Source organism: Cydia pomonella, chromosome 13 (genome assembly GCF_033807575.1).
Source record: "Cydia pomonella isolate Wapato2018A chromosome 13, ilCydPomo1, whole genome shotgun sequence".
Lineage (NCBI taxonomy): Eukaryota > Metazoa > Arthropoda > Insecta > Lepidoptera > Tortricidae > Cydia > Cydia pomonella.
In genome coordinates this window covers 8,148,249-8,163,794 of record NC_084715.1, presented here as the reverse complement: position 1 = coordinate 8,163,794, position 15,546 = coordinate 8,148,249, and the positions used below count along the sequence as shown (strand labels likewise).

Below are 15,546 nucleotides of genomic sequence, written 5' to 3'. Positions count from 1 at the left end.
AACATCTCGTCTTTCAGATCTTAATAACATACTACATTACGCTTAAACCATTTAGTGGCGAGCATCCAAACTCGTGTTGATTCTAACGTATCCAGACATAGTCAGTCCCTTTCACGCACTTAATGAGAAGTGAGGTATTGAAGCAAGTAACTAGAGCGAAGCTCACAATAGAAGGAAATGGCGTTTTCTTGTCACTTTATACGAGTGAGACTAGGAAGCGCGTTCGAACTTTAAAATCTACTAGACACGATATTTATTTGATTTATCTTGCTTTTACGTATAATATATTTGTGAGAGATGCATTAGTCGCGAGTAATCTAAGTATAACTATAAAAGCGATAATTTATGTTACATAGATAGCGCCACACAGCGCACAGTAAACCGTGTTTTTTTCCGTTAACCCTTTTCCAGGCATAGTACGATTTATCGACCACATACGCGCCATTAGAATTTCAACTTTAGCATTCCAATTTAAGTTTCAAATTAGATAACACTTTCAGGAAATGTTACTTGTCTTCAAATGAATCATCAAAGCTTGATTAATTGGATATTTGGAATTTTTGGGAAAATGTAGATTGGTGCGGCCTGGAAAAGGGTTAAATTCAAGGGCATTCCTGAGCTTAAAGTAAGTAACTTCCTCAAAAACACCGGTATTCTAATTAACTCCATTTCGGAGATAATCAATAATTTATTTTTATCCATAAGGCCCCTACGAGCATGTATATTTACCCTAGGGCCTATTTGCACATTGATTATTGTTTAGTACAAGTTTATACATTTGCTACTAAACGTAAGTACTATCCCGGACGACGATGTTCGAAATGACAATGATATGTCACAGTTTTCAATTGTTTGGTTGAATTAAATGTAATGCCCGTGTTACAACAACGCTGAAAATGTAATTATTTTTTATAAAACAAATACGTTTAAGGTAAATAATTGGCATAGTAATTTTTCTAAAGCCTTTTTTTCATCAACTTTTTAATGGGTAAGTAGTTAAGTAAGTAACCTCGAGGTTAACGGAATTCAATAAAAACACGGTATATTCCGGTATATACTCGTGTAGTTCAACAATATTATCAAAATACTGTAGAATTCCACTAAAAGGGATGATTTGATGAGTGAAAACGGGGATGAAAGTTTTAGTTCTTGTCGTTGGAACATCACAGGTGGCGGCTAGCGTAAAATAAATATCAAATCATTTTGTGATATTTTCTAAATTCGAACTCGTCTTTAGTTTTTTTTGGGCCGCTGCCAATTTATACTTACAGTATAGGTATGTCCCAGAGTGAAGTTAACGAAGTTAATTTGTTCTGGCAAGCAGTATACGTATTCAGGCACTGGTTTTATTATCTCGACGGGTGGTGCGGGCGTTTTCCACACTGCCAGCTCGCCAACACTGAATAAATAGAATTTAAGTAAGTGATAATATTACTTTAAGAGTCACAAAAAACTAGCCACCAAATTTAATCATGTCGTTTTAAAAAATGATAGCTTAACTTCGATAGCGGCTGGTTGGTTTGATTTTCTGTGAATCTTAACTTACTATGTATGTATGACAAAGTTACAAAAGTGACTAGTAAATAAACGTTTTTATACAACTTGATGGTAAGTGCCGATGTTGTCTAAGATGCTTACGTGGCCGCGTAGCCAACGTGCAAATCGCTTACGCTCCGTAGCACCAATATAGAAAGAGTGATAGATAGACACACGTTTCGTTGTCGAAGTGATAGCGATTGTTACCTATATGCGATATATGCTGATAGATATCTTTTCTAGTTGTTTGGTTTCGAACCGTAATAATTGTAGAGATGCGTTTTTGTTTTAAAATTCTCGGTGCCGTGTTAATCACAAAAGCTGTCTCTCAGACTCCTCGTTACCGAAGTGAAAATTGAAATTGAACTTTATGCATAATGCATGAAGGTCTATGTTGCTCTGTGACGGATTAATCCGTCATTGGCGTTAGACCTGCGGTTCGGATATTTATATCCGTCGTTGACGTCGAAAAGGTTAAGCAAGTGTGTTGACTGAAGGGTTCAATGTAATTAACAATTATAATGGAAAATGTATGTAATGAAAATATTTTATTGTTATCGTAAATAATTTAAGTAGATCAATTTTAAGATAAATATTGGCAAGCTGAAATTGGCTAAACATGTGATACTGCTTATACATGTTTAAGAAATAAATCATTATCATTTATCACTAATGAGGTTCGCGAAATATCACATTACAGTACAATCTATATGTTTAGTTTATTTTGCATTTGTTAAGGTATATCGAATGTACCAAATTTATCATATTAATTTACCAGTAAGTAATTACGACATAAATAACACTCATCATTATCCTTCGTATCAGATATCAAAGAAAATTTAGTAATTGGACAAAGAAGGAACAACGTTTGAATAACGGGATACCTACTGGAAATTACGAGTCCAAGAAGAACTGTCTATTTTATGATCCTGGCATTCAAAAATGATCGACTTCGATGTCCGCTTTTGAAATATCATAGCTGTCATAGACTATTTTAGGTCTAGTATATGTAAATAAATATACCATAAACATACATACATACATACATATAATAATGCTTATTTCCCGGAGGGGTAGGTAGAGACCACGGATCTCCACTTGCTATGATCCTGACATATTTCTTTCGCTTCATTCACTTTCATAACATTCCTCATACACGTTCGCCGGTTTAGGGTGCTCTCTCTCTCTCTCGCATAACCTTATACAGCCTTTGAAAATAAGGAAATATTACTATTATTTGCCTTTTTGTTAAATATGTCACTACAGGTAATTTGACCACATCCTTATTGTTAAGCGAATTTACGACTGGGCTATAATCGCGAAAGTCGAAACTCGCAAAATTGCGGGCATCTTTCTCTGTTACTCTAAAGCTTTCATCTACATTGCAGTAAAAAAGAAAGATCCCTGCAATTTGTGGATTTTGGTTTACGCGGTAGGTACCCTGTTGTTTACTGTTGTATACGAAACTTTACTACTTACTATAAATGTCACAAAAATGTAATAATCATTTTTCCCTATTTCGTCCCCCCGTCGTCCCCTTTCGTTGAGCATATTTCGTCAGTCATCGCCTCCCAGCTGATACTTTGTCAGATGATAGTTTAGATGCTGTTTTAAACTAAAAAAACCGTCAGGCGGTTCTATCGCGGTGGACTGACCATCAAAAAAAAATGCGGCTAACCACTTTATGTGCGGCAAAGTATGCGTACTCGTAATGTGTAAACTGCGTAATCCGTTGATGGCTTTTCAGGCGTTTACGTCTGATTAAATGCTACATGCAAAGTTTCATGATTTGTTATTGCTATCATAAAAAGGTATAGCGTTTATTTTTAACATATTCATGCGACCAGCTGATGTTCTTACTACCGCGATATAACCGGCTGACGATTTTTTTAAATAACAATAGCATCTGAACTATCACCTGACAAAGTATCAAACGGGAGGCGATGATTTTTTTTTTTTGTTTTACGTGTTTCGGTGGCTGCCATTCCTCAACCCACCAACGGAGCGGCAGCTGACGTCCACGAGGGTTCATCATACCTAGCTGTTAACCACTACATGAGTTTTCAGCCTGGAGGCGATTGGTCATGGAAATCTGTTCCTGGCTCGCGGTCTAATAGATCTGCGTACGCGTACGTTCATAATATTACTGTCAAACTTGCACAGTGACATTGACAAACGGCATCATGAGCGGCAATATAATTATGCACGTGCAATAGAGATAGCAATAGGCGGGTTAATGTACGAAAATCTATCTGGAAAGCGTCTCTGCTTTATCACAAGTTTAGGGCGACATTGAGCCGTTCTAACAGCAAAATATTTTTTTTTTTCAATTAATTGCGACCCAATTCGAAGAATGAGATACGTTAACGAAAAGTTCTGGTTTAGATAAGTTCTCATTTAGATATCGTTTGTTTGTCGTATAATTGACAGAAGCAACTCGATTCGGGCGACCAATGTCACTTTGAGTTTAGAAATATCGTAGATAGATCTTATTGGGCTCAGAATGGAATCGAAATAAACGTCAATTTTGACATGTCGTTTGGTTATCGATCGTTAAAGATCTTTCTAAGGTCTTAAACGTGTCTTAATCAATCTTCGAATCGGGCCGTGACTTAGTTATCACCTAACGATACTATAGAGTCTGTTCCGAAAGGGAAGAGTCGTGAAATGTATTGGGCCCCATACATTTCTAGACTCTTCTCTTTCCGCACAGACTATCTGATTATGTTCATTTCAAACCTGTACGTTTGCCTGGAATATTCGTCAAGACCAATAGTCTTAAGTGGCTGATGCATTCTTGTGGCCACTGGTTTATCCTTGTGGATGACGTCACAAGAACTCTTGTTCAAAACATTTTGGACCCAAAGGCTCTTGTCACCTGTCAAAATAAGTATATTTACTGGGTGTAGCCTGTAACACGTACAAATGATAAAAACATAAATTGTAGTCCCTAAATGATGAAACTTTCGTTTGAAAAGTTTAAAAAAGGATAAAAGCATTATATTTTCTCTTTTATATAAAATTAAAGTGTACCTACTAAAAATGAAAAAACAAGTTACATTTAAAAGTCACTGAACAAATGTCGTTCAATTTGAGCAGTACAGAATACAGTTAAATTTTTGATTCTGTTATTGGCCATATCCGCTATAAAATAATTATACTTAAACAAAAACAAGACAATCCTACACAAATTGATCTAGTCCTCACAGTAAAATCAATAATAATAAATGATTCGTAGGCAGGGAGACCTCCCTCAATTGATCAAAGGTTAACTGGAAGAAATCCCTTAAAGGGATAAGTTCGCCTTTGTACTAGTGATGAGTGTTTTTTCCTGTTTTGTTTTTATTTTTGTAAAATAAAGAGTTTTACTACTTTTACTGCTACTAAACCTTAAATTTTGATATCTACTTAATTGATGTTATTTTCGCTCGCGCTAATCCATGTACGAACAAGTACATGTAAGAGCGAATTGGCCACGCGAATGATAACAAAATTACATCATTTAGATATGAACATGTAAGTTCAAATTGGCTACAATCTCACTGTCACTACCGACTAGACAAGGTGGCCGTTTCAGTTTATGTCGAATACCTTCCATACTTGCATTGATTTCGCTTTGCTATGCTCTTTGGCAATCTTTAACTACAAATATTGCAATTTCAATTATATTTCATATATTTATTGAATATTAAAAATTAAACTCTTTAGAGTGAAAATTATCCGAAGGGGTAGTAGGTACAGGTAGGTAGGTAGGTAGGTAGGTACTTACTTTAAAGGAGCTAAGTAATCACTATTGAAAATGTTTGCCTCAATTTTACCCGAAGCTTTAAAAGTTATCAAACTTTGTGATAAGTTTCCGGATACTAAATCATCTCATTTCGAAACAGTGTTGAGGAGACCGCTGCACTAATATGAGCTCGTCAGATAATTCATATTGTGAGATATTTTTTAATAATGCAACCATTTTCAACAGGATCCCCCAGGATACTATCTTAGCACTTTTATATTATATCCTAAAGGATGCCAGGGTTTCTCGTGTTATTTATATTAACACAAGTGCAACTGGTAAAAAATAAATCAACGCACTGTGTCGCTTTTAGTACGGATCAAACAAGGGCCAATGATAGAGCACTTCGAGATATTCCACCGATTTGTCCCCGTTGTATGTTCAGCGAAAATTATTAATTTCATTATCTTTTCGAGAAGTTCATAGTGATGCGTCGGAATTTGAACACACGCAAAGAGATTTGAAGCCGCCTACTTTGACGATCGACTACTAGAGCTCCGTATGAATACCTTTAGCCTTCGCTGCAACAGGCTATCCTTTCAAAATACACAGGCTTTATACAAGTAAGCGGGATCTCCGACTACCTTTAAGGGGAATTCGATATCGAATAAATTACTCTTCTTTATAAATATCAGAAACGTGCTTGGGCAAGATTTTGCAAGTTACTTTTTAAGTCTATTTATGAATTTCGCCTTGTTTTCCGTCTTGTGATTAGCTGGTATGTTTGGAGCTGTTAAGTATCAATCAGTTAAACTGTTATGCTTATGCACTTCTGCTGATCTATTTGTCATGCTAGTCCAATTTTGTTAGTACTTTTGTAGTGCGGTTTATAATATCATCTAAGCTTAGGCGGATGTAGGACGCAGTCCTCTCAGTACCTATTTGTCGTTTATGAATACAACACTTCACTTAAACTGTTATAAATACAATAAGTGAAACTACAAACTAAACATTCGTGTCATATTGGATAATTTAATTCATTTTATAAGGCAATGACTCCACAGAACTAGGATTGTTTAAGAGAGCTATTTATAATGATGGCCAGGACATGATGATGAATGCTTGTAGTTTGTAGTTATGTACTCGTAATTTAGGCCACTGTCATTGATTCATCATAATAATATTTTAGTTGATCAATTTTACTAACCATTTCACAAGAACTATAAAATATGTCTAAAGTATAGAACTTTCTAAGACAACCAAGCTTTATTTATTATTTTTTGCTTTCGTTTACTCTAAATGAATGTGTGTTGGGTGCGAATAGAGGAGAACATTTTAATAATTTCGATGTGAATATATCTTCATAGCTTTATTGACATACGCAAAATTTTTAACTTAAGGAGATGGAATACGACATACATTATTTGTACAATAAAACCCGGATTTTCTTTGAGGGACGTGAAGTTGCAATCTCGCCATAGTGTCAATCATTTTGTGGTGAGCGTTCCGACCGTCTAGCAAGTTTCGCCGAGGAATTTTGGCCAAAGGGTGTTAAGTTCAGGTGGTTTAACACCTTCAGGTAGCTTTTATATGTCTTATATACTAGGTAGTTTTATACGTCTTATATCCCAGAAATTTGTCCCTAGAAAGGGACAATTTTTTTTTTGTATTATTTGAACCCATATAGTAAGTTCTCACAGAGACGCCTGCTCCAAAATCGGCATAAATACCAGAGATTTCGACACCTGCAAACTAAGAAGGTAAGTAGCATGTCTAGTGACCGATTACCATTTTAAAAATTAGCAACCCACAAATCCCATATCAAAACCTAGTAAAGATGTGAGACATACTAAGTTTTGGCATGGTCATCCAGCCTTACTAGGTTTTAGAACTGGGAATTTGGTGGTAAATAGTGAGATTATTTTTTTAAAGTAAAATTTGGTCTGCATTTAGTTTTGATATAGGACAGCCGATTTAATATTATGGACCTTTACTACTTTTTATGATATGTGCCTTTAAACCGTTATTTGACTTACAGTAAAAAAAATCATTTCAGGTAACGTTGTTATTTCGTTCTAAAATCGGTAGTCGCGTAATACATAATAGGTTTTATAAGTTTTTATATTACCTGTTGCACTCTGCAGAATACTTGGCATAAGATCTTTTCTCATAATGAAGCCATCCTGCTCTTCATCTTTCTTGTCCTCAGCCCCATAAAGTTTGTACAAGTTTGGGGCAGGTTTTTTAGATATTCTCTTCGCAAATTTTTGTCTCAAATCGCCTTCGTGGTGCCAGATCTTTTCGCATTCCGAATTGTATTTTTCCAGCTGAAAAGATATATAAATCGAATCAAATCAGTCCAGTGACTAAGAAGTGAGTATATCCAGTTGTCAACTGAGTACTGAATGACGGGCCTGACAATAACTTGTGATTTGAGACATGCCGAGATCAAACATCATTTTTTATCGGCTAATACTATATTTTATTTTATTTTATTTTTGTATAGTCGGATAAATATTTTAAATAAAACCATATATTGTTAAATATGTAAGTACATAATGTTTTATGAACATAAAACCCAAGAACCTGAATGGTCGCGCACTGTGCGGTTTAAGAGGAACTTCCTCCCGCAGACGCTCCGGCTGTGGAAGTGGAATGAGTTACCTGCTGAGGTTTTTCCGAAGGTCTACAGTATGAGGTTCTTGAAAAAAGGAGTGTACAAATTTTTAAAGGGTAGGCAACGCGCATGTAACAACTCTGGAGAAACACCACGGTGACTGCTTACCATCAGGCGGGCCGTATGATTGTTTGCCACCATAGTGGTATTGAAAAAAAAAATCTATTTCAATAGATATCGTCTTTTGTTATTATTTTAATTTATTGCGTACACATGGCTCTAGTGTGGTTTTGCTGTTAGCAGATTTCGAGTATCAATAACCAGACATATGTAGATTTATGAGAATAGACAACGTAAAACTTTTAATGAATACGAGATAGACTAGTTTAAGTGGTCACTAACATTAGTGTCACACGAGAAACGTCACAAAATATACCTACATTAAATAGTTTATCTATAAAGTAAAAGGTCAGATTATGGAGTATGGAATTAAGAGGAGTGGCATCTCTTATGGTAGAAGTTGCAAAAGTGTCCAGCTGTCAGCTATAAATAATAATTCCAAATCTCTCCAGAGTAGCGCTAGAGTAGCTAAGAACCTAGGCGTTATTGACGGAGTGAATTGCGCTGTCTATGATTTGATTTTTATGTTCAAGTACTCTGGGTATTGTAGCGCCACCTATTAACGTTTTTTGATGACACTTTTTGGTACATGGAGATTTCGTTCCTTATCTCCACCTTCCGTAGGTCAGATGGTAGACGCTTCAACAAAATTTTGAACTTTCGCCTTTAATTGCTTATTAAGGTAACCGATCGATTTATAATACTCGTAGAAATGATGATGATCTTAAACTTTAAGCTAACTACTTAATAACAAAATGCGGTATCCATTTAATTCAGTCTTTTACAAAACAAAGCGTTTTACTACTCTAAAACCAGATGGCCACTTGATAATTAACTCCAACGATACTTTTATCATCCCAAGCGACGACATGTTTTGTTAATTTAAAATAGAGTAAGTTCATATTACTATCAATGATTCATCCCAGTTTTTTAGTAACAACGTCGTTTATCGGCGGCACTTCAGTAGATTCGACGACTAACGCGTGTCGAGTTCGAATAACACCAGTAAATAACGTTTTTAATAAAGCAATGTGCAAAATTTACGATAAGTGGTTAACAACAATATCTCAACCAAACTAAGTCATAAAGAACGTTTTGTATTGAAAATTCAATTCAGTTAAGCCGTTTCAACGATGAGTGTTTAAATATTACTGAGTTATTTTTGCACTCGTTACTGGCAGTCAGTCTCTAGAGTTATACACAAACAGTGCCGTCAGTTAAAATGGCCAATCAGAGTGCGGAAAATATAAATTTGACCCAATTGGAAGCAATTGAAGTTTTGCAAGTTTTCAAGACGCCTTGGCTGTTGGGGATTGCAGTGTCTGCGGCTTGTTTGATATTGCAGCTGCTCGTGTTGATTCTGATTCCAAATGCAAGGAAATACGACGAAAAAGTGCTAGTGCAACTAACCATCGCGAGGATTGTGAATACAGCGTGCGAATTTCAGATCTCATTCGAGAATTTAGAACCGGGATTATTCAATGATGTGGTGTATGCCTTATATTTTCAGTCGGATTTCGCTTTAGTTTCCTGGATGTTTATTTTCACGAAGAATTTATATGACAAAGTGGTTTTGGTGTTCGTTTACGAAAAAGTTAAATTACGAATTGTTTCATGTTTAGTTTGGTTCCTGACATTGCCTGTTGGAGTTTTGTGTCCAGTTTTATTAACATATTACAAAGAATACTGGAATACTTTCTACAAATCTTATTCTCAAGTTAAATTTTTTATGTTGATTTTGAACGCATTGATTTTTGTAGAGATATTTCATGTGGCGTGTAAAATAGGTGTTGATAGAACGAAAAATGTTAAGCATTTAGTTAAGACTTCCGTGATCGCTTTCATATTAGTGTGCATCACTAGTGCGCAAGTCTTAATAACGGATCTGCTTTCGTATTTCATAGTTGGCCATGAGGATATCATTTTTACATTTTGTGTTGTAAATTCGTTTCAAACATTCGCTATAACCATCATATTTCTCATTTTAGCTGGAAAGAAACTAAAAACGGATTCAATAGTCGTAGTAATATTATTTGAATTGAAAAAACTTTTGTTGACTACTTAGTGCAAAAAAATCGTGAGCTGATTCGAAGCAGGAAACAGAATCTATGGCCAATTCAGAAGTTATGGCCAGTAAAGTATTGTAGTAAAGTATAATCGTGCTTGTTAAGAGCATTTCATTGTTACACCGCCAAAAGTGCCCAAAAAACCGTCACGTTTGTTCCTGCAGAGTTCTTTCTAATGCTTGAAAAACAAAGGAAAATCCCAAGACAATAGCGACTCACATGTAGTATAGGATTGGGCATAAGACGTATCTTATTGTAATGCTACCCATACTTACCCCTTATTTCCTTTGTTGTTTATATACACTTAAATTGAAATTGTGGATTGATTATAAGTGGATTCAAAAACATACTACAATGTAACCTACGTAACGACATAAGTTATTTATAGTTTTATATTTCATAATTTAGAGTGGTTATGTGTGGCATAAAAAGGCGAAGAAAACTTAATATTCAATGTAGGAAGATAATGCAAAGTGTGACATACTTATTACTCGTAGTTATATATGGTAAGATATAGCAATTTTAACGTATTGATATAATATCTTAAATTAAAGCCTTGTAAGTTCTTCTATGTATAAATTAAATCATAGACAACTTTTATTCGCGGACTTAAGGATTCGCTTATCTTTCAGCCTTACCCTAACTTACCGTATTGGATTAAATATAAATTAGGATGAATATAAAAGTATTAAGCAGTATTATTCATAATAATTGTAATAACTGTTTATAAATAAGTATCATATATTATGTTATTGTCAAACGTCGGAAATAAGTCGATTGCAGCTATCGGACCATATTATTAATGATGACACATTTTTTAACTGTTGATATTAGGGTGCAGTAAGTTCGTGTTCTTCTCTCACTCTCGCTGAGTGCGAGCGAGATGAAAGTGTGCGCCCGGGCCCGGGGTATCATGTTTTTCAGTTATTATTTTTTTGTCTTAAATTAACAAAAAAAAAAATAAAGAAATCGCTGAGTGCTTTCAAGTATAATATTGCTTATTTGTAGAAATAATTTTTAAGCGTTTCACTTTGTGCAAAATTTTTCATAATGTTTGAACGAAACGAAAGTCAAAAACTCAGGATTCGAATCGATAATGTCCCTAGAGTAAGGCCTCGAGATTGCTTATTAAATTTATGGCAGCCTTAATGTGATCCGAAAAAACACTACGACTTTTTTAAATACACTTTCTGAAATTACTGCCCCTTAAGAACGAATGTTACGATTATGAGCAATAAATATATTAAGTATTGTCATATATTTGTTTTCCTCATTTACTTAAAAATTTTCATTAAAATACGCATTGTCTCCAATAAATACACTATAAACATTATAAGTATGTACCCAAATCTGTCAAACGTATGGTTGAACGAGCGAGCGAACAAAGCGAAGCGAATTTTTTACATTCAACCTGGAACTCACGGCTTGCTAGGGGACGTCCAGGCACTTCAAAGATTTTTGATAGTTTGTTTCGCGATAACTTTAGTCAATTGGTCCGAATTTAAATGATATTAGGTGATAGCGCAGTTAAGGGCATTATATTTATGAATTTCGAACATGAGCAAAATCCATCAAATCTTTATATAGCTAGAAGGACTAAAAGCGATTTTATTAGGGGTCTCGCTATTCTGGGAAACTCATTTGCTCGTGGCCATAGCGTAGGAACATCAAACTACAAAAGTGCATGGCCATTTTACGAATGAATTCCATTCATAGTGTATCCATGTAATCTAGCAGCTCGTTGTAGAGTTCATAAATATGTATACATTTCTTAACCTTATTCCATTGCATTAAGGTGAAAATATGTATACATATTTATGAACTCGACTGAACTAGATAACGAAATAATGGATGGCTCGGCTGGGGAGCATACTCTGCAGCGGTACAACTTAATAGTACTCATAGATAGAAATGATAATTAGCAATCTTTCAAAATTTTCTACACATCTTCCGACCCATGACCATTTGTTAGACAAGTCTATTATGCGGTTCTAGCGGCAGCAATCCGGCGCGCGCGCTGCAGGTCGTGTACCTTCGCGTGGGTTCGCGTCCACTTCTTCACGCACATTCATTGCCATATTATTATGCAGTATTACGAGTAAGACTGAAGGCAGCGTTAATATGTCCAGTGACTTGAAGAGTGGTTTTGCAGAGCTGGTTTGTGGAACGTGCGCTGTCGCTCGCACACCTCATTTCTGGAAGCGAAAGGCCCTCTCCCACTCGGTGGCCGCTGCCCACAGCTCGATCCCATACTACAAGTGTGCGTGCACCGATACGAAATAACAGGCCCGGACCATCTCAATTGGCAGTATTCGTGACAATCTTTTTGAGACAAAACAAGCAGTTGCCAGTTTTATACACGTTTTAATTTATCTATATGACCTCTCCAGGTGAGGCCGCTATCTCAAACTGTAGAACTCGTACCTCGTACGGAATGTACTTATGCTCTTTATTGTGTACGTATTGAAAATAATAATTATTATCGATAATTAGTGAATTTATTTACATTCATATGCGTTCTGCCTCAGAAACGATTGAATACATTTGGTGAACGAAACGATTGACGAATCGCGAGTTCTCAGTTTGGTGCAAACTACTAGTATAAGTAAATATTGAATATGTTGTTGAAACACTTCATCGTCATCATCATTTACTAGATTACACATACCAACTGCGTAGTTTAGTATATAATTTTAGATGCTTTCACTTTCAGGACCAATTACAAATTACCAATGCCGACAAAACATGCACTTATTTAAGAACTAGCAACCCTTCTCGGCATACCAAATTAACCTTACCATACATCCTCAAGAATATAATCATTGTATTAATAAGTGAAAAACTCATGAAAATCCGTTCAGTAGTTAGTCAGAAGATACTGACAAACAGACCTGGCGGGGAACTATATGTAGTGATTAAATCGGCTTATGGCAGCAAGTTATGAGAGATACCTAGTTTATTTGAGTCACATTTCAAATGGATTAGGGGGTTGTGGGCTCGTTCAGAGGTATATTTTTGAATGAAAGTTAAGCTAAAAATTCCTGATATAAGTTCGATATCCAAACATTTTATAATTACCGTAAAGTGTGGTAATCAGTTTTCTTAAAGCATTCACTGCCAGGGTGAGCTACGAGCTACGTTCGTAGCCAACAACACGTTATTTTTGCTTTGTAGCAAAATGCGCCTAGCAACCCACACAGTGAATGTATTTAAATAAGTCCCTTTTCTCCTTGTCCAAGGCTATCCTTATCCCAATAAATTGATACTGATATTACCCATTGTTTTTCATCATCAGTAGCACTGCCCTTCTCCGAGATGGGAGGAAGCTGATCCTTCTCTTGAAACACTTCCCGTAAAACCGGTTTCACGTCCGCGCATACTGTTCTAAAAACAATATTAAACATAATCAAAAATTGCCTGGCTTGCATGGAAATAGGTAAGGCGTTGCTTTGTGCGTCTTATACAGTCGCTATTAGATATATCGGAGCGGCCGAGGTGGTCAAAAATATCTGAACACGCACATAAAACCTTGACAATTATTAGAGGCGTGTTCAGATATTTGTGACACATGGCAACAAACCGTCCAAAGCAGTTGCACCGAGCTGATGCAAGGCCAGAGGTGCTGCTGACAACTTCTGACAGATTTCCCAAACCTTTTCAGGCTGAGATGATCTTAAGCTCAAAATAACAAACTATAGAGTCAATTCACTACAGACTACAGGTTATTTGTTTTACAATTATATAGTAATATATTTTTTATTTAAATATTTTCTTAGTGGAACAAGTATATGTTTTTACAGTATACATGGTGCTACTTTACCGCAATAGTGCGATAATTAGCACATTATGTAACTATGTCGAAAATGTAAAGGGCCGTATGTACATAAAACGTTGTACGATACTCCCTTCGGTCGTGTTTAAATTTATCAGTGTTCATGTTTTCGCACTTGTATCGTAATGTACATACTATAAATATACTGTAATAACAAAACATTACTTGGTACAGATATTCATGTGTCATTACAAAATATATAAATACTTACTCTTTTCCGGGTATCAAAGGTAAGTTATCAGCCATGATCAATCGAAACACAACCACTATACTTATATTAGAAGACGCTAGCTTTGAAAAGAAATATACTAGAAATGATTATATTTTGGAAGTTTAGACCGATTTGTCGTATAGCCCATTTATGACAAAACATCAAAACAGGGACAAATCTATCAAAATTGACATTAAATATCAGATAAATGAAGGCTAAGGTTAAAGCATTAATACCATGAAGTTCGGTTATTCAGACAGAATATAGCAAGAACATAGTGAGTATTTTATGCTTTGGACTTGCTTTGGACCAAAGATTGATTATATGTAAAAATAATAATATATTTTTAACATGTATTCTAACACGTACTACATATTTTCTATTTCCCCTATACATCAAATATTGCAGTTCTTTCACATTATTTAAATAATGGTACAGTCGACGTCGAAGATATGTTTCCATTTTACGCCTTTAAAACAAAGCAGTAATGTGAAAAAGTGTAAACTTTGACGTCGACTGTACCAATAACATTTTGCTAGGAAACTACGCCCGGTGGCGCCATCTAGTTTTATATTAGCTCAGACCTGCCCTTAAAGCGTTGCGGTATAACTCCTACAGGTGGCGTAGTTCTACGTTCTCTCGATTGTATAAAATACGACGTCCTGAAATGTAAGTGCCTTGCATAGTTAGCGTCCTATATTCATAGTGTTGCAAAACCGTGATAGATGTCGCTAAAACATTGAAAGTTGTATGTTATATTATAAATTGTAAAACTTGGGCACAAGTCGCAAAGCAAAAATTTTGCAAGGATTTGTATTACGTTAAACAATTATTAATATATTGTTAACCAAGGGATGAAATGGTGCCTTAAATTAAACACTCAGTTAAACACTCTACTTTTCAATTCGAATACGAGGAAAGTAACTAAAATACATGCGTATTAAAAAAATGCCTTAATAAAATCTTCTTAAGGGTACTTTCAATTAACAATTAAGATGACATTATCGTTATTTATGGAATGGGGAGTTACATATCAGAATGGAAATTGTACAACAAATACATTTAAAATCAAATTTTAATTGCTTATCGTAAATAAAACCTAACTAGGATGTAAAATGCTTTAACGCAGAAAAGTATCACTTTCTGCACACTTCATAGAAAAACAATGAGTCACTTACAAAGCATGAGAAATGAACAATTATTTGATACGTTGTGAATTCTATTGCGTTTTCTGCGCTATTTTCTTATCGTTGTCTCTCTGTCATATGGTATTTTACTATGGGGTAGTGCTTCAGAGATAAATACCATTTTTGTTCTGCAGAAGAGGGCTATTCGTGCAATATATAAAATGTACCATAGAGCAACACTCAGAGATAAGTTTAAGGACATTAACATAATGACAGTGCACTGTCAATATATTTATGAGAATATTCTGTA

At 35.3% G+C, this 15,546-nt stretch overlaps 2 protein-coding genes across 2 annotated transcripts in view; one reads left to right on the top strand and one right to left on the bottom strand.

Moving 5' to 3' along the window:
* Positions 1–14,239, bottom strand: part of LOC133524099 (uncharacterized) — a 171,866-nt gene extending 157,627 nt beyond the window's left edge. The window contains exons 1-5 of the mRNA XM_061859943.1: positions 14,110–14,239; positions 13,342–13,450; positions 7,392–7,590; positions 4,276–4,414; positions 1,270–1,399 (exon numbers count right to left, since the gene is read on the bottom strand). Coding sequence (XP_061715927.1) covers positions 1,270–1,399; positions 4,276–4,414; positions 7,392–7,590; positions 13,342–13,450; positions 14,110–14,144 — 612 coding nt within the window. The 5' untranslated portion in view covers positions 14,145–14,239. The remainder of the gene's footprint in view (positions 1–1,269; positions 1,400–4,275; positions 4,415–7,391; positions 7,591–13,341; positions 13,451–14,109) is intronic.
* Positions 8,347–10,533, top strand: LOC133524100 (uncharacterized). Its single transcript, XM_061859944.1, has one exon. The coding sequence runs from the start codon at positions 9,223–9,225 to the stop codon at positions 10,063–10,065; it is 843 nt and encodes a 280-aa protein (XP_061715928.1). The 5' UTR covers positions 8,347–9,222; the 3' UTR covers positions 10,066–10,533.
* Positions 14,240–15,546: the final 1,307 nt, after the last annotated feature.